The 22,025-nt window shown below is 46.1% G+C and overlaps 4 protein-coding genes across 4 annotated transcripts; 1 reads left to right on the forward strand and 3 right to left on the reverse strand.

The window, feature by feature from the left end:
- Positions 1 to 61: 61 nt before the first annotated feature.
- On the reverse strand, positions 62 to 680 carry LOC6596359 (zinc finger HIT domain-containing protein 1). Its single transcript, XM_002021461.2, has one exon. It carries the CDS (start codon positions 606 to 608, stop codon positions 156 to 158), a length of 453 nt encoding a protein of 150 aa, XP_002021497.1. The 5' UTR covers positions 609 to 680; the 3' UTR covers positions 62 to 155.
- On the reverse strand, positions 610 to 992 carry LOC6596360 (general transcription factor IIH subunit 5). The gene is made up of 2 exons (XM_002021462.2): positions 932 to 992; positions 610 to 871 (listed from the first exon to the last, which is right to left on the reverse strand). The coding sequence occupies exons 1-2, from the start codon at positions 964 to 966 to the stop codon at positions 685 to 687; spliced, it is 222 nt and encodes a 73-aa protein (XP_002021498.1). The 5' UTR covers positions 967 to 992; the 3' UTR covers positions 610 to 684.
- Positions 993 to 1,415: 423 nt separating this feature from the next.
- Positions 1,416 to 2,593, forward strand: LOC6596361 (thioredoxin reductase-like selenoprotein T homolog CG3887). Its single transcript, XM_002021463.2, has 2 exons — positions 1,416 to 1,581; positions 1,658 to 2,593. Exons 1-2 carry the CDS (start codon positions 1,439 to 1,441, stop codon positions 2,106 to 2,108), a joined length of 594 nt encoding a protein of 197 aa, XP_002021499.1. The 5' UTR covers positions 1,416 to 1,438; the 3' UTR covers positions 2,109 to 2,593.
- A 647-nt stretch (positions 2,594 to 3,240) lies between these two features.
- On the reverse strand, positions 3,241 to 19,726 carry LOC6596362 (collagen alpha-1(IV) chain). The gene is made up of 8 exons (XM_026988030.1): positions 19,536 to 19,726; positions 9,423 to 9,605; positions 9,322 to 9,366; positions 6,642 to 9,252; positions 4,664 to 6,581; positions 4,480 to 4,594; positions 4,194 to 4,417; positions 3,241 to 4,130 (listed from the first exon to the last, which is right to left on the reverse strand). Exons 1-8 carry the CDS (start codon positions 19,623 to 19,625, stop codon positions 3,602 to 3,604), a joined length of 5,715 nt encoding a protein of 1,904 aa, XP_026843831.1. The 5' UTR covers positions 19,626 to 19,726; the 3' UTR covers positions 3,241 to 3,601.
- Between the last annotated feature and the right edge of the window lie 2,299 nt (positions 19,727 to 22,025).

Below are 22,025 nucleotides of genomic sequence, written 5' to 3' on the forward strand. Positions count from 1 at the left end.
AAATTTTTTTCTGGGAAATAGAAATTCATTCTTATTTATATTTTTAACAGACTATAAGAAAGAATAACGGGCGTTGCGACATAAGGACTATTTTTTCATGTACAATAGATCTAATCCTATACTTTATTGCCGAGGTACTACTAAAACAACCAAGTTTAGGCGGTCCACTTGAGACAGCGTGTGTCCTGGTGCGTGCGCAGGCACTTCACTCGGCAGTAGCGCGTCCCGCAGGCTGTGCAAGAATATTGCGAGAAGTTACCGCAGACCGCACAGAAGTGGCGCACTGGTTTATTGGGAGCTGGCGCTGCTGCACTTTCATAATTGGGCTTTTGTTTGTCCTCCTCGAGGAGTTGCTGGAAGTTTTTGCGGTATTTGGCCCTGAAGTACTCTGCGCCCTTGCGCTTGCCCTTCTTCTCCTTGGCGTTTTTGACACTGTCCTGGAATTTAGGCAGCTTTTTGGACATGACCAGATCGGCGTGTGGGTCATCGTGAAAGTTGTCCTGCTCCAAAGCCTCGAGTGCTTTGCGTACGCGCCTCTGCCGAGCGGCGGCATCCAACACACGTTTCTTCTCTGCATCCTTAATGCGATTCGATTCTCGTCCCGTCATGTCAAAAATTTCAGTTTGGAATTGGATTTAGTTGGAGGTCGAGGGTGGTATAGTGTTGTATCGGGAGGAGTTGAATTTAGGCGTCTTTGTCGTGGAGTGGAAAACTGATACGGTCCATTAAATCGTCTACACGCGCCTGCAGCACTTCCACAATGTCCGTGGAGATGAATAGGTGACTCTCGTCCAGATCTTGAATGATGAATTTGCGACCCAATGCCAGCTTCTCGTCCAAATGCAGAAGAAATTGTTTCATGGCCGGATCACTGCAAACATAAGATTGGAAAATATTACCACTTGGACGGATTTTATTATAGTTTTTTTACCATTCCACAAGAACTCCTTTCATGACATTTACCATTTCAAGTATATACTTGCCAAAAAGCGGCAGAAATTGTTTTTCCACGAAATTTGACGTGGTGATGGTAATTTTTCGATAGAAATATCAAACTAACCATGGATGCATACAAAACCATTTAGAGCTATCGAATGAAGCGGCAATAGCAATCTATCGGTTTTTTTTGCCGCCAAAAGTGTATTTCTAAAAAAAATTCTATAAAACAACACGCGAAACAAAATAAAAATGGACACGGAAATAAAGCAGCAATTCGACGAGATAGGCGGCACAATTTGTGAATATTGGAAAAATAATATGACAGGAATGCGCGTGCATTCCCTCTCTACGTCACACACCTTGCAACGTTCTTAGAAATATATATATCGATAGATCTAAAAATCGATAGATATATATCGATATTTTTCTATAGTTGTAACATCCCTAGAATAATATTATATTCAGATTTGGAAAAAAAAGAACTCAGCAAAACGACGAAATGGACAATTTAAATGGAAGAAATCTGGCGCTCCTGGTCCTCTGTCTATGTGCTTGTTACGCGCTGGCCACCGAGGAAGGCAAGGAAATACCGGCAACTAAATTCAGCCAGAACATTGCGCCGACGATGACTTTTCTTTATTGGTATGGCCGGAGGGCAATTAACATAAATACGTGCGGGCGATTGATAGCGCTTAAGGAATATTTTGTTTTTTTTCAGCTACTCATGCGGCTACCGTAAGGCCTTTGAGGACTACGTGGGCGTTCTCGCCGAGAAGTATCCACAAATGCAGGTGCACGGGGCCCACTACGATCCGCCGGGTATGAATTACTACCTGTCAAAGCTCATATTCGCGCTGAAGATCATGATCATCGTGTTGGTGGTTAGCGCCGTCAGCCCCTTCACCTTTCTGGGTCTAAATACGCCCAGTTGGTGGGGCCACTTGCAGGCGAATAAAATATACGCCTGTATGATGATATTCTTTCTGGGCAACATGCTGGAGGCACAACTTATATCATCGGGTGCCTTCGAGATAGCGCTGAACGATGTGCCGGTGTGGTCGAAAATTCAGACGGGTCGCTTTCCGGCCCGCGAGGTGCTTTTCCAAATCATCGACAACCAGCTGCAGTTCACCGAGAAAGTTCAGGAAAATCCTGACTTTGTTAAATAATAGGAGCCTCTTCAGCTCGGGGACAGGAGTAAAACAACACCAAAAAGCGAACGAGCTTGTCAAATTCTTGCTCGGACACTACCCTAAAGTAAGCTCCCGTCTTAAATTAACATAAATAGTTATATCTTTGTTTCACCTTAACGTAAACCTATGTACTACTCCTGTAACTCTGTCGTTCCCATCGACGGTATTCCGTTCAATTGATTATCCTACGTGTGTCTGTAGCCACAGTGTGTGGCATCAATTTGTTTTGAGAGAGATCAATGATTAGACAGCACACACCACAGCCGGGTCGGGTCCAGGGTACATATTGACGAAACTTATGTGAAAAGTAGTATGTACCTTGTTTATAGTCCTTATGAAAAAAAACGTGTATCATTACTTGTTAGTGGGGGAGCAAACATAGTTACATATGTGCTTGCGGAGATGTAAAATCTTTTTCAAATTGTAATACATAAATACACTCGACAGAATCAAACCGAAAATAGTGTGTTGTGTTTTAATACCCCGCTCGAGAGTCTGAGGATGAGTCTGAGTCTCACTGAGGAGCGTATTGAAATCTTATGAATGTTTCCTGCAATAGATAAAAATTAGTTTAAAGTTTAAGACTTGGAATTTGCAATATAGTCACTTTGCGTACGCTTATAAATTTTCCTGGGTATTCGCAGAGCTGATATCTTAAAAAATGAATTGCTTGAAAAGATAATTGTATGAACTTTCATAGGATTTTCTAGTCGTGTCAATACAGAGGACATTCCTGAAGATATACATGTATTGAGCAAAAGTTGAAGTTCTCTCCCATATTTTCAGACATTATTTCTTTAATGGCACTGATTTCCAACAAAATAAGCTACTAATATGTAATTAAAATTGCCCAATGTACAAAGGTACGTTTTTTTCTTGTAAATAAACCCTTTTTTTTAGGCGCTAATCAAGATACTTATAGGAAGATAAAGAGAAAAAGACAGAAGGTTAAATTATGCACGAGATAAATGGTTTTTGAATGTCCCTTTAATGCCCAAAGATGCCTCTACCTCATGGTGCCATATGACGATATTGCAGTAGCCAATTTCTATTAAGCTTGAATCATTTCCCAGATACGAAAGGTCTGCAAAGGTGTTCGAAACATTTTGTTTGCATTTGTTTTATGTTGTGTAAATTTTATTTATCAAAAACTGGGTTTTGTTTTTGGTTTTTGTTATTGTTACAATAGTTCCTGCAAAGATTGCAGGTGGATCATTTAATGGCAAGTCGAGGGCAGTGGAAATTATCTTCTCTTCCCTTTTTTTTTTGGTGGTTTCGTTTGGTACTTTGTATATTATTATGGTTTGTCCACGTAATTAGATTACACAACTCCTCAGAGGATACTCGACAAAAGATGGCACTGCTCGTGGTTGGTTGATTAACAGAAGCATCGGCTTGATAGCAATAGACTTAAAACGAAATTTAACTGCTACTTAGTACGTAAACTGTTCTCGAACTGCGGCCTGCCTTTAGGGAGCGGTGGTGTCCTCACGCGGACGCCGACGGTACTGTCGGGGATTCGCGTGCTGGGCGTACTGGTTGCTGAAACTTTGCTGTGGGCTGTAGTTCGGACGACGGTTGTTGTACCTCATGTTGTATATGTTGGCCGGTGGCGGCACTGGCGGTTGTGGGACTGGTGCGGACCGATAGTCGGGCGCTGTTGGGCCACCCGACCAGCTGGTCGGGGATCCCCAGGATGAACCTGAACCCGATCTAGATCCCGTACCAGCTCCTGATCCCGATCCGGTGGCCCATCCTGAGCCAGAACCAGTTCCTGATCCCGATCCGCTAGCCCATCCTAAGCCAGAACCAGTTCCTGATCCTGATCCTGATCCCGATCCGGTTGCCCATTGCGATCTAGTTCCTGATCCTGCGTTCCATCCCGATCGCGATGCTCCTGATGGGGTCCTTGCACCAGCTCCGGATGACGAAGACCACGACGAGGAGGATGTCGTTCGGGTCACATAGCTATCGCTACGACGACGGCAGACCGTGCACCTTGAATAAGTCAAATTTGGTAATATGAATATCTAATCAATACTTGAGTCCACTGCAACACACCTGCTAATCTTGCTGGTCGGATCCGACTTGAGGGTCAGCTGACGTGGCTGGGTAAACTGGTCCTGCTCCTCGATGACCGCCAGCCAGAAGGAGGCCAGAGCATCGTAGTAGTTGCAGCGTCCATGTCCATGGCACTCAATGACAGGATTGGAACGGAACTCCTCCAAACAGGAGCCAGGTGAGACCAGGTTCTGGCCAATGCCTCCAGTGTTGTCCATAGTTGTCTGCAAAAGGGAGATTTAAGCGATGCAATTCACTCCACAATTGAATTATCAGTGCTACCTACCATATAGTAACTGAAACCGGTCCACATTTCCTCCCAGCCGCCAGGACAGTTTGGTATGGACATGGACTGAGAGTGTAGGGCAATGATCCTGGTCGATGTCTCGCACACAACGCATCTAAATAGGGAGAGTGGTTAGTGGGGTAAGCTTGGGGGTTCGAAGTTCGAAGGGTAGATAAGCACTCACCGGGAGATGTACTTCATGAGATCCCTGGACTGAATGGGCGTCATAGTCATGGGCATCTGCTCGGCAGTGGACAGCCAGAGGCTGTCGTCGTTGTTCTGGGCATAGTTGCAGACATTGTTCAGGTCGCAGAGCATGTAGGGCATGGTGGTGAAGCGCATCAGGCAGGATCCGGATTGACCCAAGTCTTGGCCGACGGCCCGGCTGGCAGCCACGTTGCCGGACAAGGAATAGCCCTCCCACAGCATGTTTGTGTTTGCCGGGCACTGAGGCACAACTACCGACTGCGAATGACGAGTAAATATGAAGCCGCGGCTCTTGGGCTTCGGTGGCGGAGGAGCTGGGTCGCCAGGGGGACCCGGCTGACCACGGAGGCCAGGACGTCCCGTCAAGCCAATCTCACCGATGTCACCGCGTGGTCCCGGGGGTCCATCGGCGCCGGCATAGCCCATCTCACCCTGGTCACCATGATAGCCGGCCATACCTTGTAGGCCGAAGGCGCCCTCCAGACCAGGCTGGCCCTCATCGCCTTGCTCACCCTTGAAGCCATCCAGACCGGGCTCGCCACGATCTCCTTTCTGGGCATGGATGTAAGAGTAGGTCTCGCCCACTTCACCCTTCCTGCCGAAGAGACCGTCTATTCCGTCAATGCCACTCCAGCCAGCATCGCCGGTAAGGCCACGTGGTCCAGGGGCACCCATAGTTCCGTAGCGGCCAGGACGGCCCTGGAAGCCTCTCTCTCCCTTGGCGCCATCACGGCCAGGCGCTCCTTGGAAGCCCACGTCACCGACGTCACCTTGACGACCATAGATGGCGAATCCTGGCTCGCCAACGTTTCCTTGACGTCCCAGATTGCCGCGCTGTCCCTTTTCACCGGTCAGCCCGTATTGACCATTGCGTCCTGGAGCTCCTGGGTAGCCGATGTCACCTTGGGGACCTGGCGGGCCTTGGATTTCGGGGCCACGATGTCCAATATCACCGTTTAGACCGTACTCGCCCTGCTCGCCAGGTGCACCCTTCTGACCCATGCGGCCTGGACGACCAGGCAGTCCATCGTAGCCCATTACACCATCCTCTCCGCGTTCCGCTGTAAGGGCCAATCCAAGTGGACCTCTCAGACCCTTGTCACCGGGCAATCCATTGGCTCCGGGTAGGCCATCTAAGCCGGACAGGCCAGCCAGACCGATGTCGCCCACTATGCCCTTGGCTCCTTGGACGCCAGGATATCCAATCAGACCTTGCTCTCCCTTCTGTCCCTGCTCGCCTTGTGCGCCACGAGATCCAGGGAAGCCACGGTATAGGTATCGGTCACCGAAACCCTCGAGTCGGCCGGGATAACCCACCTCACCTTCGTCTCCAATCTGTCCCTGGGGTCCGGTAGGACCCGGCTCACCCTGACGACCTTGGTCTCCGATCTGTCCCATTTGGCCCGGGTAGCCGTCATCGCCCCTCTCTCCTTGCGGACCCAGAGAGCCAGTGAGACCTCTTTCTCCAACTGATCCTTTGAGACCGGGAGCTCCATTGCGCCCACGGTAACCGGCCAATCCCTGCTCGCCGTCTTGTCCTTGTAAGCCCGACATTCCAATAAAGCCACGATCGCCGCGAACGCCTTTCTGTCCATGCAGACCAGGCAGTCCGTTGTATCCCGGATTGCCAGTTTCACCCTTTCGTCCCTGGCTTCCATCAACGGCAATCGGAGAGTCGCCGATAGCTCCTCGGACTCCCTTCAAGCCGATAGCACCCTTGTAACCAGGTGGACCGGTCCAGCCGGGTTCTCCTCCGTCGCCCTTGATGCCGCTATAGGAGGCCACGCCCTTGGCACCCTGCCTTCCGGGGAAGCCGCGGTCACCCTGTTCTCCTTTCCGGCCTGGTAAACCGCTAGCTCCAGGATAACCGAACTTCCCATCATCACCAGTAACACCTAAAAGGAAACCAAGTTTGAAACGACATTTGGTTGGAATGTTGTTCAAGGCGAACTCACCTTTCAGTCCCATGTCTCCAACTGATCCACGAGGGCCAATGTCACCAGGACGTCCGTCGAAGCCGATGTCGCCGCGATCTCCCATGTCGCCAATCATACCCGGTAGGCCTCCAATGCCTGCACTACCAGGCACACCTTGGGGTCCGGGATTGCCGAGAGCACCGCGGTTGCCAGAGTAGCCAATATTGCCCTTGGCCCCATTCTGGCCGCTCTGTCCAGAGAAGCCAACCTCGCCCTTTTGTCCTTTGACGCCGTGCGCTGCCAGTCGACCGGTTCGACCAGGATTACCCTTGGGTCCGGGCGGGCCGACTACGTAGTCACCACGCTGGCCCTTGTTTCCGGGAAGTCCTGTGAATCCAGTAGCTCCATCCGGTCCCAATTCACCCTTAGCTCCTTTGCGTCCACTTATGCCGGGGGGTCCGAAAGCTCCGGCCGGGCCATCGTCACCTGGTAATCCGTCGATGCCGGGCCGTCCAGGTACACCGATGTCACCGGGTAAGATATATGGGCCAGGCTCACCACGCTGTCCCTTGTAGCCGACCACACCGTCAAGGCCGGGCGCACCATCAAGTCCAGGCAGACCAGATGCGCCATGGAGTCCGTAGTCGCCAGGTATGCCAGGATAGCCCTTGGCTCCAATGGGACCCTCAATGGTATCACCAATCGGTCCAGCGTCTCCAACATCGCCAGCCAAGCCCGGCTCTCCCATCTCGCCCTTGGGTCCACGAAAACCAGGTAGGCCAGGCTCACCAAGATCTCCAGGTTCACCTCGATTATCGTAGATCTCACCGGGATGGGGCTCACCCTTGTCACCCTTTAGACCGCGGCTGCCCTCATCGCCGCGATCTCCACGGCGTCCATTGTAACCGGGCTCTCCGACCAGGTATATCTTTGGGATGTTGGGCTGGAGGCCAGGCTTTCCATTTCGGCCGGGACGACCGGGCCGTCCATCTATGCCAGAACGTCCTGCATCACCGTAGTCACCGCGTTGTCCGGGCTCTCCTCGGGCACCGGGAGCACCATGGAAACCGGGCAGACCCTTGTCACCTTCTAGTCCCTGATCGCCGCGGCGACCGTAATCGCCATCATCGCCTCGGTCGGGGACTCTCCGACTACCGATTTCTGTGATCAGGCCGTCGGGACCAGGCCTGCCTGTCTGGCCGGGCTCTCCGGGACTGCCTTGCGTGCCGCGAATACCCTTGAATCCCGGTTTTCCTGGCCTTCCCTGCACGCCCTTGGGACCGCGCGCACCAGTTATACCGATGAGGCCTCGATCTCCATGCTGGCCCGGGTATCCAGTGTCGCCCTCGTGTCCTCGGGGCCCACGTGGTCCGGCATGACAGATGCCACAGTCGTCGCCCCGTATACCCTTGTCGCCAATCCATCCCCGGAAACCTGGAAGGCCATCTTCGCCTGGACGACCCCGTACTCCGGGTGGTCCCTGGGAGCCGGGGGGTCCCACAATATTGTATCCAACGCCAGGCAAGCCCTTGTCACCGGGCAATCCTACCTCGCCGCGTTCTCCGCGATATCCATCGCCTCCGGGCAGACCATTGAGTCCGGCCTGACCCTTGGGGCCCTGAATATTGAAGCCAGGATCGCCATGGATGCCAATACGGCCGGGAGGACCGGCCTCGCCAGCTGGTCCCTGCTGTCCAGGAGGTCCTATGAATCCGTAGTCACCTTCTTCGCCCTTGACGCTACGGCCAGGCGGTCCACGGTTGCCACTCAAACCCTGTTCTCCGGGCGATCCGGACGGGCCAGGGGTACCGCGACGACCCGGCTTGCCGGGAACTCCATTTAGGCCAGGATTTCCAACGGGTCCGATGTCACCCTGGGGTCCAATGGGTCCAGGCAAGGACTGACTTAAGCTGGGGTCGTAGATACCGGGAGGTCCGTGAGGTCCTTGAATACCAGGCATGCCGTCGAAGCCATCCTCACCCAACTCTCCCTTGGGACCGTCCAGTCCGTCCTCACCGTTGTAGCCGGGAGCACCTTTAGCACCCTTGTCGCCGGGCACACCCGCCTCTCCATCCTTTCCGGGCTTGCCACGTTCGCCGGGCTCACCGGTGTCGCCTCTGCCACCGGGCAGACCAGCGCGTCCGTACAGTCCCTGCTCGCCAGAGGGCCCTTTCGGACCCGCATCACCGGTCTCACCAATATATCCCTTGTAGCCCTTCAGTGAGTCATCATAGATCAAGGCGCCGGGCTCACCCTCGCCAGGCTCACCCTTGAGGCCGGGAATACCCTGCAGCGTGTAGGGCAGGTCAGATGGCTCTCCCGTCTCACCCTTGAATCCCGCGGGTCCCTGGTCTCCCTTCTCGCCCGTAATGCCGGCGAAGCCCGTGTCTCCCTTCTGACCACGATCGCCATCGAACCCGGGTGGGCCGTCGTATCCAGCGGGTCCGTGCTCACCACGACTGCCCTTCGTGCCTTTGGAATTGATGCCACCTTCGCCAGCGTCGCCGGGAGCACCATTAACGCCCTGCTTACCCATGGGTCCACGTAGGCCGTTATCGCCGGGGGGTCCGGCAATACCCTGCTGTCCCGGGCGACCGTCGCAGCCGTCAATGCCTCGGGGTCCGGCCGTACCATCTTCGCCATGCGGGCCCTAAACGTTGAGACGAATACATATATTATGCTCTTTCATCACTCCATTATCCAACCTTAGAATACTTACCCTTGCTCCTGGGTAACCTGTTCGACCCTGGAGTCCAACGTCTCCCTAGGTATTTAAATTGGTCAATATTTATTGCGGGATAAAAAAAGCTATCCACTCACCCGATGTCCTTTCTCGCCTATTTCCCCGTACTCGCCCACATCACCCTTCTCTCCGAGAGGGCCGGGCGGTCCAAACGGTCCCGTGTCTCCGGGCGGACCCTCCATACCGGGTACACCTGCCGGTCCAATGGCACCCATGCGTCCTTTGATGCCCTTGCAGTCACACAGCGTTGTATTGCATTCCTAATATTGATAATTAGAGAATCGTAGAGTCCATCAGTTAGCATTGACAGACGACCCGAATTGGGTTTCAATAATTCGAGAACAAGTCTTGATTGTCTCTGATTAGAAGTTTTGATTTGCGGAATCGAAGATGTCAGCATCAATTCACTCGCTATTGTTATGCAAGTCTTTCTAGTTTATTGCTTAGGAACTGTTCCAATATCATTAATATTTATGCTCCCTATTGGCCTCAACAGATGTCATAGTCAATATATTCCTGATCAGCTTTAACATTCTTTATGAGGACGAGATCCTTGTCAGACGACTGTAACAGATAGCACTGGATTTATCATCGCTATTCAGAGTTGGACTACGTAACAAATTCCCAACTAGCAGTTTCCGAATGCGTTGAAATCTACTAGAAGATAAAGTAATATCCGTACAATATTACTATTTAGTAATAGCCATAATAATCCGATCGCAAGAATTTTTTGGTGTTTTAACATACATATATAGGACAGACAGACAGTCTTGGCTATATCGACTCGGCTATTGAATATTAGAGGTGCTCAAAGAACCTCTTCCAACCAAACTCCAACCGAATGTCAAATTTTGGTGTCCCAGAGGTTTTCTCCAATTTCTTTTATATCTCTAGTACTTTCTCTAAATATGTTATAAAAATAATCCAATCTCAAATCAAAAGCTGATTATATTAGGTAGGATATGCATGCACAAGTGCATTTAGTTTCATTTGATTTTTTACTTTTTCGTTCTTCACAAATCTCTTCTCTATGTCGTAATCTTTCGTCATTTTACAAAAAAGAATTCACCTTTGCTTTTTAGAATGACTTACTATATTATGGCTTTGTATGTCGAAAAATCCCTCCTCATAAAAAGTGGTGAAAAAAGTATCACTTGCATTACAAAAAATTAATAGCGAGGATAATTAAGCTCATTGGAAAAAGTGCGGGTGCAACTGAGAAGTGTTCTACTCTTAGCCTTAATTGCAGTATTTCCGCTTGCAATGAGATAATCTTCTATATACGTACGTACGACGAGTGTCCGTACGGCTGCTTAGTCAATTGAGCGAGTGCATAGATCACGCTCACTGGAGCTCGCACTGGAGCAGCTGCTGGAGGAGGTTGGAGGAGCTTCTCCTCCAGATGCATCGCATTTTTAGAACACTTAATGTGCATTTTTTTTTATAAACAACTAAAGAACGCTGCTGTTTTGGTAAAAATCAACTATCTGGAATGTTTCAGATTTGCGAAACCCCCTTTAAAATTCATTTTTGAGGTAGGTTGAAGCAAAACACCTTCCAACCAGCCGCAACAAGTGCATATTTGGCTTCCTCATTGCGTTGATGTCAGCATAAACATCCTTAGTTTCCATTGTATTAATAGAATTGACATAATTTCATTTGGTTAAAAATCAAAATTTATTGCCGCCTTCATTCAGCCAAAATTCTCTTTTATTCTGCCAGTCCCCCATCCAAAGCGTTTAGAACTGCACACATGTTGCACGCATGTTTCGTGGTTTTTTTCTAATTTTTTTTTCTTTCTGATTTTCTCTTTTTGCATAACAGTATGAAAATGTGTATTAAATGTTTGGTGGCTGGAAAAATTTGTGTCAAATGTTTGGCAAAGAAATTTATGATTTACATCTACCCCGAAAATTGTTTAGATGACTAATAGGGATTCCATTCTAGCAGTGCAGTAAACGAAGCCAATCCGAAAGTTCAAAGCCCGAGCGAGAGGGAGCGACATCCTCCACGCGAGTTCCCAGAACTAGAGCCAGAGCCCAACCTGCTCACAGGAGATCAAACCATCTGTTAACTAAATATTCACATCACCAAATCGAAATCCAAAAAAACGAGAACACAAAGCGTAAACAACACGGAAAGCGAAAAAAATCCAAAAAATCGGAAAGGAAAAAATTCTACTCAATGTGGTGAACCAAAAGATGTTGTTGTTTCGAGCGAACGAACAAATGAAAAATACGAGAAAATGCAGATACGATGTGAACGAAAATAAAACCACAGCACTACTCCCACTCCCCCAAATGCATCTGCAGGTGCACAGACAAATCCAAAATATATCTGGGGTGTGTGTTGCCAGCAACAATTGCACTCAATTTCTGGAAATCCAACTGTGTGAAATATCCATTGCTCTGAATCAGCGTCAAAGTTTCAGATCTGAAGCTGTAGCATATTTAGACACGATTTAGATTGCTGGTGGATACATCCACTTTATTTTGAGTTAATACATTACCAGTTAAGATCGGCATAAAACCTTTTACTTTGATTGACATTTTGTCAAAGTTCAACTTAAAAATAAATTATCGGAGTTCTTAATTTCATTCAAGTCTTTTGTTTCACACATTCCTTCAATTGAAATGACAGAAAAAGAAACCAAGTAAAAGCGAAAAAACCAAACGAGACACCTTCAAATTTCATTCAATCAATTGCAACATCTGAAATTTAAGGAATTCTTTCAAGCATACATATGTAAGTATAGTATGTAATATGTGGGCTTATATGCAGATGCAGATATGTACATACATGCATGTATTAAATCAAGAAAATAAAAATTGTTGCGGTAACACGCTTAAAAGTGACAGCACTGCAATTTCCTTGAACTTGACACTCGGCAAGGCAACTCAGATATATTGTATGTCTGTCTGTATCGTACATATCCCCATCTATACGGGTACGAGTGTATGGACTACTACCCCTCATGCATGTACGAGTGTGCTCGTATTTTTTGGATAGCACAGCCCAGACAACGCACCACCTAAGTGGCGTCGTCGAGTGACCAGCTCTGGAGAGACCGTGGCACTCAACTTGGGGAAGGGTGCGGCGCCGAGAGCTCTTTGATTGCCCCAACAACACTGCAGTACTGTTGCATATTCTTTATATATTACATATACATATATACGCTCGATCCCGCCGACGTCAGCAAAGGAGACAGGGGCAGTGGCCAAGGGCCCGAGCTGGGAATATTTTTCCTGAGATACTCCCTGAGATATGTAAATAAAATACCTCAATGGGCACGCGTGTCTGTGGAAAAGAAGTCGGGCAGGTGTTGGGTATCCTCTTCCCATAGCGTATTCGGACAGGATTTTGAAAGTTTTTCACTACTTTTTACCTTGAAAAAAATATAATTGTTGAAGTAAATTAAACATTAGCTTCGGAAACGAAGCTTCTATTTGGATTTAAAGATCGAAAATTCATTATCCACATCCCTCTGCACCTTGTGCACCCTTTCGAAAGCTACCTGTTGCGCCACTGTACCTGCCACAGCTTGCAGCCCGAAAATCTGCCCCGGTATACATAGGTTTTATCCTAACCCACATAAAGACAGAGGCTAAGTCACGGCAGATGTGTGTCAGTGGCGCGCACTTAAGCGCATTTACACATGTTTAAGCCAATTGTCCCAGTTGCCGATATTCCCATTCGCTCGGACACACGGTGCACGAACCGAGCCGGAGACCGAGACACAGTTGTGCATCAGATGCGAATGCGAATGAGAATGCATAGTTTAAGGTCAAACTGGGGCCTCCACACAGATCCATATCCCCATAACCATCTCCGTGTATATCATCTAGCAGATGTACATACATATATCCAACGCGACAATTGGGCACACCCACCCACGCTAATCGCTGGAAACACAGACAGATATAGGCATAGAGATATGAGTAGATCTCGAGGTAGAGAGAGGAACAACCACCAGTACGAGTCCATTGGCCCGAGACGTTTATCCAGTACGAGTATGGGGTCCTGAGTACGAGTATCTAATGACAGTCCTCGGCTGGAAACTTTTTGTGTTTCCGTTGAACTGTAAGCGATACCTAAAAAAACTTAAACTGCAATTATTCAGGGAATGCAAAGCGCAGCGAAATGTCTTAGAGTTGGACACAACTACAAAGCACAGAGAGTGAGTCCGAGGGAGGGACTTGACTCTGTCCGATAATCTTCGCCACACTCAAACTTGGTGGCCTGCCCTGCCCGGATGTGGCATACAAAAAAAATAAGACATACTCGTAATAATAATAAGAAGAATGTCATCTTATAGTATATACATGTGTTCGTACGAGTATGTTTTTATGTATAAATCACTGACGATAAGCCTGGACAGATTCTTGAGCCCGCGGCGAGCGGCTCCTCTTAATTAATACATTATAATTTGGCATTAAATTATATTTTATATATACTTTGATTTCCTTCTGTTGCCATTTCGAACTCCACGCGGCGGACAAAGGGGTTATCTGTTGGGGACGGACACCAGTCAATGTGGGTTCTTTGTTGCCATGGGAAAGTCGCCAGTGACAGAAAGACTTGGATACAGTGGAGACTGTGAACGGATGGATTCTCGATCCTGCTGCTGTTCGACGCGCGTCACAATTGACCCAATTCACCAATGCTGGCAAGTCCGACAACACGCGCCATCAATCAACAGCAACAGTTTGTTTAATGTGCATCACGAAATAGAGTGAGAACTTGAAGCAAAAACAATAACGGCAACAAATCCGAGGAGAATGTGCATCATAAACGTTTAGAGAAACGGCGTACAACAATGAAAGCAGGGATGTTGAAGAGGTAATCGAATTGAAAATTCCATGTAACATGCTTCCATGCTTGGATCAGAAGAATAGGTTTTGATCTACTATATCTTATATTTCTTCAGCTCCACATAACAAGGAATTAGCTAATTTCAATATAAAACAAAATATGAAATATCGAACATGCTTTTATTCAATGAATACTTCACATTAATCTAGAACTTGTTGCGTGACCTCAATTGAAGAATTACTAGGAAGCTAGCATAATGATAAGAGTCTGACTAACCGTCAGGTCTTACAATCAAGGAACCCCATTTTGTATTCCACACAAAGTATTACATTGATTCATCACATCAGTCGAAGTTCCATCGGCATGAGTCCAGACGTACACAGGAAACCCCTTTCCAGCTCATAAATACAGGGTAGCAATATTAAAATTGTATATGGAGCAACATATGTACATATGAACAGCGTGTGATTGACATGAAAAAGCATGCCCCACACACACGCACACAGACACACAGCCAGAGCTACAGACACACATGCAGATGCAGAGAGCATAATGAATGCACATCTGGACAAGCGCACTTGCAGCATGACATCATTTTCCTTAGTTTTGACATCAAAAACAACAAGACGAAGCGTCAATTCAAGAAATCTGCACATGCACATGGATATGTGTACGAAATATGGCTGTGGATCTGTGCGTGTGGATGTGGGTGTGGAGAACACCCACGCACTCCGCTCTCAGAGGGACGGAACAGAGTCGGGTCAGGGCAGTAGTTGGTAATTTGAGCGCACGGTTATGGCATCATTGCGCATAATTGTTTAGACACACGCCTGACAGATGATAACTAATTGCCGTGCACTCAAATTAACATTGAAATTGATGGACAGAAAGCTGTCAAAACTTAATATTCACAATATAATGGCGATAAGGAAGCGCTAGCTGATTAAATTGATTGACCTTTGCACCTTTCTTCCGTACTGCTTAGCCAAACTGCACATTTAGTCAGCTGTCAGCTTAAACTGTCACTTATAGTATGGGAATGGAAATACTAGAAGTAGGAAAAATGCTGATCTAAACTATTGTGTTTAAATCATATTTGCTTGATTAAATTTAATTAAAAGGGTTTTTCATGGAACAGCCAATTGAAAACACTAAAAATCTATCAAAAATATCTCCTTTTTAATTTTAATCCATTAAAGTACATCAGTTATGTGTCGCCTTAAAGCCATAAACTACGATTCATAAAAAGTCATACATAGCATGTTCCCGATGTACATACAGACATGTATGTATTTCATTCTCAATCAAAGCACCACACTTCTGTATATGTGCACTGCGATCCCATTGTTAACCCTTTGGGTAATTTCTTCAATATGATGCCAATAATTTAGGCAATCAACACCAAGCCTGTGCAAAAAGCCGTGCAAAGTTAACGGCGAATGTCGCCTGGCAAATTAAGGAATATTTATTTTTAGCCATGACGCTAGATGCTTGGTGTTTGAAATGGAATCACAGTCGCGGACTGAAATTCTTGTACATATACTCGTATGGACTTATACGGGCATGTACACTATCACACTCGTATGTACTATGTAGAATTCATCTGGTCTGATGAATATCAATTCCATAAGCCAGCCTAGCGAAGCGCTGATAACGGGCAAAAGGAGAACAACGGTCTGATGAGACAGATGACTGATAACCCAGTTTCCCGAGATCTCTCCTCCCATAAATAATCGTTTCAATTTTCAGCTACTAAGTGGCCAGTCCATCCATCCTCCCTGCCCTGCCCGCAACTACCACCTTCCTATTCTCATAAGTGGCATTCATACACCAAGAAACAGGGGCCAGTCAAAAGGGTCGCTTCTTTGATACCGTTGCAGAGATCGTATCCATGCCATCTAAATAATATAGATAGTTCCATTTTTATGAAGGATTTTTAATTATTTGATCATCCGATTTGATAAAAAAAATTATAGGTGCTCAGGTTTCGTTGAGAAAACTTTAAAACTTTAAAATCAATATACCTTTCGAAGGGGTATAGCAAGCAGTCCATACATATATCATACAGACACACTCACAGACTCATACAAGACAGTCTTCGCATAATTTCCGCATTCAGTTGCAGATAAATAAATAATTGAGTCAAATTGAAATGCAACTCGCCAAACAATTCCGCTCAAGCACGCAAATAAACTTCCATTTCACAAAAGAGCGCAAGAATAAGATGATCTAGAAAAATGGAGGAGATGGAGAGACCGACGAAGAAGAGGCAGTCTCATTGTTGGGGCTCTTGGGCGGTCCACATGCACTGGCCATTGGCCACTGGCCCCTGGCCCCGCACTGTCTGCCCTGGTCAGTGATTTATGCAGCAACGAAGGGTCAGATGCCCAGAACTCCAGATTCCTCACATCCCCAGAACAGGGATAAACAAAACTCGAAAGCATTTGAAACTAAAGCATTGAAATGGAATGAATGGAAAACAGTTGAAAGTAGAGAGAGATAGAGGGGTCTCGATGGAAAGACAGAAGCATCAACAAACAACGAAAACTTTCAATTCCAATTGGAAATGTTGCAGAACGTCAAACGATTGCCGCCCTGTTCTCCCTCCCCTCAGCACTAAGAACCCTTCACCGATCACTTGAACTGCAGCTAATTGTCAGCAACGGGATCGAACAGCGCTCACTTCCTCACAGCCACCCCCGACAGACGGCTATAAAATTTCCATATACTGTACATACAGATACACCACATACATAGAGAGAACTGCTGCACTGCTAGTGAAGCAAATGTGGCAGCTAACAGGGAATACGAAAGAGAGAGAGAGCTCAGGGCACGCAGCCGCCGCTGATAAAGACAAATTATCAAAATCCATTCATAGAATGTGCCTCTGTCTCCACTGCAGTCGACGCAGCCACAGTTCGTATCGAAAGAGCGATGCTATGTGCATGTGTGCAGGCACACAGATTGTTGATACTTGGAAGGTGAGCCACTCCCAGAGAGCGCGCTCGAGATGGACTCAGATACGGTTTAATTTGCCTTGTTGTGGGTCTAAACGTCAGTGACAAAAGAGAGCGACCCACCTTGTATAAATACATCTTGCAGTGCGCTCACTTGTTGCTTGCGAGTTGCTACTCTTAAATGGGTTCGATCTCTTTGACTGCTTCAGTGTCAGTGCAGAGCGGACCCAGCGGAAAAGGAAATAGCTGTGCAATGTACCGGCAACTGCTTGCAAATCCCATTGGTTGGGCGGTTTTAAAGTCTCTGCTCAAATGTGGCATTACTTTAGCTGAAAGTTAAACATTCTAGGGCAGCGTGCTTCCATTGAGGATTAAATAAGTAGTTAGGTAATGAACTAATTTTTCCTGTACTAAATATTTTGTGCACACTTCGGGCTTGTTCAATTTGAACTTAGACAAGAAAAAATGCTGAACAGATGGAAAAATTGATTAAACGTCTGTAATTCAGCTGTCGTTTAGAAAAATGTGATTCCCCTAAGGTTTTGTTTGATTAAACCTTGTTACCTTTTCGAAAGAGTAACTCGAGCGACAGTAGCAAATAAAATCAAGTTTTTGCTTAGCGTTTTGCGGTTAAGCTCCAGCTTGAGCTCCAGGCCGTGTTCAGGCCTCTAACCCACAAGACTTTGACGCTCTCACCCGGTTAAAGGCGGGAGCTGGGGCTGCAGCTGGAGCCCATGGCATTGACCACGTAACCGAGTGCGAAAAGAAGTGCGAATCAAATTACTGGAGTTGTCAAACGAGCTGCACTGAACCCATTACGGGGCCGAACACGTGAGCGCAGAAGACAAAACCCTTTTTAAATCGAGTGCAAAATGCGACACAGAAACGGCTGGAATCATTATTATACTTAATTTGTGCACATGTATGTATATTCAATGGCTACTTGGAGACTGGGCAAAAGTCAGGCCCAGCCGATAGCCTTTGGCTGCGCCTGTGGCTGCGCTTATGGCTGTGTCTGTGCCTGTGCCTGTGCCTGTGCTAAAGCCAGTGCCTGTGGCTATGGCTGTGTTGGCGACATTTGATTTAGTTCTATTTTCTGAATTTGACTCTAGATTTCGATTCATGTCGCAATCAGCGGAACATGCTATCAATGGCGTCAATGTCGGCAACATAGCAATAGGTCTAATTAAATTTGTAGATCGGCGGGCAGCGGCCGAGTCCAGTCGAAGCTTGATAAGGTTTGAATGCCATCGAGAAGAAGGCGCCGGCTTCATGGCATGTGCTCCACTTCTGTTCTCATCACGAAATATGTGCGATCATCCACTAAACCACGCAGATCATTCAGTTTATCAACGCAAAGAGTCCGAAAAGAAAACGGAAGCAATTCAATTATAATTAATTTGCTGAATGATTATCAATTTCCATTTCCATTTCTATTTTCTATTTTTATTTTAATTTGTGTTTTACGGCCTAAATCCTGTATGGAAGTGTCTAAAATTGTATTTAAAGAAAATGTTGCATATTTCTGGGAGCTGCCGTGGCTTGTTATAATTTTCGACGAGCTACAAAATAGTGAATTATTCGAACTTTCCATTTATTGATATTTATGCATACATTTGTTTAGGCCTTGAAGTGTAGCCGCTTAAAGTGGACAAAAATGTATCAAAGGATTTACCCACAACCATCCAATTTAATACAATGAAACACCTTTTCCGCTCTGCACTTAATCCCGTTTTCATTCAGTTTCCATATCAATCGAAATTCAAATAAAACTTGAATTGCCAACCGGAAATGTTCAATGGCAAATCCTATTTAGCTATGCCAAAAATCAAGCTTAGATTACGGGGAAGGTTATCAACGTGTGCTCTCGCTAACCTTTCACCCTATACTATTTTGCCAAAAAATAATAAATAAATGGATGACATAATCCATGCCTGATTGTGGCTGGACTCTATTGAACCCCAGACCCAGAGACTGGATCCCCAGACTTATCTGCAGAAGGCAAAGAGTTGCACGATCTGCCTGCCGGAAATGTACGAGTATGTGGGGGTCTGGGAGAGTAGGGTGCAATGTTACAAGCAAATAATAACAATAACAGTAGCCACAGAGTGATTAAGGGAAGAGTTGACCCAATTTTCTCGCTTGTGGATGATAAAGTTTGGTTGCTCCTAATAGCGCAGTTTTACAAGCACTGTCTATATATTTCCTAGAATTTTTCTTTCGTTTGATAAGCACTGCCAGTGCGCACGTTTACAGTTTTAGAGTAACTTTAAATCTAATCAATTCTGTTAAACGCTTGAGCAACGCTATTAATGATGATTGTTATCTGAAACCCCATTTACGGATCTGTTCTAATAGCATTTAAATAGAATTATAGACAGTTTTTCCGAATACTTGATGTATTCTTGGGTTGCCACTTACCTTTGCCGCCTCCGCAAAGGACACAACGCCAGCCAGCAGATACACCGCTCCCAGAAGACCCGAGAGATGCCGTAGATCTCTGGGTAACATCTTCGATGGGTCCTTTGGTCCTACGCGCAAACTATATATGTCTCACTCTTGCAATCTCTCTCTGTATTTCGGTCTCTCTCTCTCTCAAAACACACACGAAACTGCGAACGAAATAAGCATTAAGAATTTGGGTGTTTAATTAACATTTTTGTGGAACCGAACAAAATTCGATATTAACGTGAACTCCCATATATAAATTTCGCTGGATTTGGGAAAATAGTGAAACAGAACTAACAGAATACGCTGATTTGCTGCTGCTGCGGTCGTCGGGCACAGCACTCTCCCCACATGTGGAGATCGTCAAGCGTTCGAAGTGTTACTAAACACGAAGCCCGCGGAAGAAATCCGAATTCGCGGCCGCACTCGCTTTGGATGATCGGACGATCGTCGTGCCGCGGTTCGGATGGCGCTCGGCTCCCGCACCACGCACACTAGTGTAAATGGATGGTGCATTGGTGTTGGGGGATAGATGGATGAATGGATGGACGGCTGGATGGCTGGCAAAGCATTCTCTGGTCGTAGTAGTAGTCACGGGCCAGGGCCAGGCCAGGCCCGGGTGGATGTGGATTTAGCACTTTGCCGCCTTGAAATGAGGAAATGAGCCAGCCCCCGAACAGTTTCGAGATGCTTTTTACTAAAAGTCGTAGTCAATCCATCCAGATTTCGTATTACTAAAATCTATTTCCATTTCCCATTTGGTTCCATTTCGTTGCTGTTTGCTTGTCGCCTCTCGTGATTAGGTTAAGGCTTTTTCATTTAGTATGTTCATAAGCCCGGGGTGTGGGCATGGGTATGGTACGGGCAGCTGATAAGACGGATATGGCTGCGTATTTCCTGTTAGAAAAATCTCAACTCGACTTCGAGTCCGAATCCGTGCTGTGGTCGGGACCGGAGCTGGGGCTCCAGCTCTGTGCTCGGCACTCAAGTTAATTTATACGCAGATTTAGCAGCATTACGAAAATAGAATATTTGGAATTTCCAAATCGGTTTTAGGTTTTGGGGTCACAGCATTTTGAAATATCTCTTGATACGCTGTTCCTAGTCAAGCCACACTTTGGTTGGGCAAGAGACCTCGTATATTAGGGTATACGGAAGACCGATATGACCTATTGGCCTCAATAGATATCAGGCTAAGAACTTTCTAATTGATTATTAGATGAAAATGCTTCAGCCTTAATTTCAAATGTGGATTGGTTGACAAAAAGCGACTGAAAATTGTACCTGGAAATTCTGTCCAGATTTAGGTTAAGGTATTTACATCGACTCAGAAGGATTTGGTTGATTATTGTTGATTGTTTTACAAAATCGTCAATCAAGCTATAAAGTACATTTTTGGTAAAATTCGTGAAGACCAATCGGTCGATTAATTCATGTTCACCTGTCCGTTATAACACCTTGGCTTCGGAGAATAAAAGTTGACGAAAATCTATGACTCTAATGACTCTAGACTCTCGTAATAGTACAATTTTGAAGATAAAATGGTATAATAATTATTTTCTATTTCTAAATGTACCATATTTATTGATAGGCTTCCGGAATGTAGTAAAATTCAGCATAAAATGGAACTTAAATCGGATATTTGCCTTAGGAACGATCGGTGCAAAGATTCAAAGGTCTTTGAATCTTTTTTAGCTGCTATAGAAATGCTCGGGCTGCATCAGTACCTAGAGGTAGTGGAATCGTTAAATAATTTACTTGGTTTGAGTTTGACAGAATTTTCTGTATATTATATAAATAAATATTAATATTATATTAGTAAATATTTATATTTATTTTTTTAATGATCGTTTTTATTATAGGGCTTGTTCCCATTTTGTTTCGGATGATCCATGCCGATATCGTTTCAATATAGCGTAAACATATAAGAGTGGAAGGAGCCGACCGAGGTTGACTACAATATCTGACTACAATATGTAAATTTCCAGCTTCGAATGTAGTCAAAGAAAAATTTCTTCTCCGACACTTACAGGAGTATTATAAAGATTCGTCTACATAAAGTATACGTACAAGCAACTGCAGGGATATAATAACCATTCGCACAAATATACGTGATATTGGACGCCAATATTGGATTTTGGAAATCTTAAAACATAGCTGTGTCCGAAAACGAGGAACAGACGATATCATTTGAACGATCTTGGGGTGTGTGGGCTATCAGCTAATGCTAAAGCCTAAGCTGGAGCCGAATAGTACCTTCCTCCAAGGGAAGTACGAGTATAGGCGAAGTAGAAGAATCGTTCCAAAGCCAATGCTTTATTGAGCAACTTAAGTCGCATATCGCCAGATGCCCCAACAACAGCAATAAGCATATGACAAGGGAGCAGGGGGTAAAGGGGGGGTATATTATCGCCAAGTTTCATTCATTCCAAAGCGACTATGTTAGCTGTTGGGATTAGTGTT

Source organism: Drosophila persimilis, unplaced genomic scaffold (assembly GCF_003286085.1).
Source record: "Drosophila persimilis strain 14011-0111.01,24,50 unplaced genomic scaffold, DperRS2 tig00000124-arrow-pilon, whole genome shotgun sequence".
NCBI classification, from domain to species: domain Eukaryota; kingdom Metazoa; phylum Arthropoda; class Insecta; order Diptera; family Drosophilidae; genus Drosophila; species Drosophila persimilis.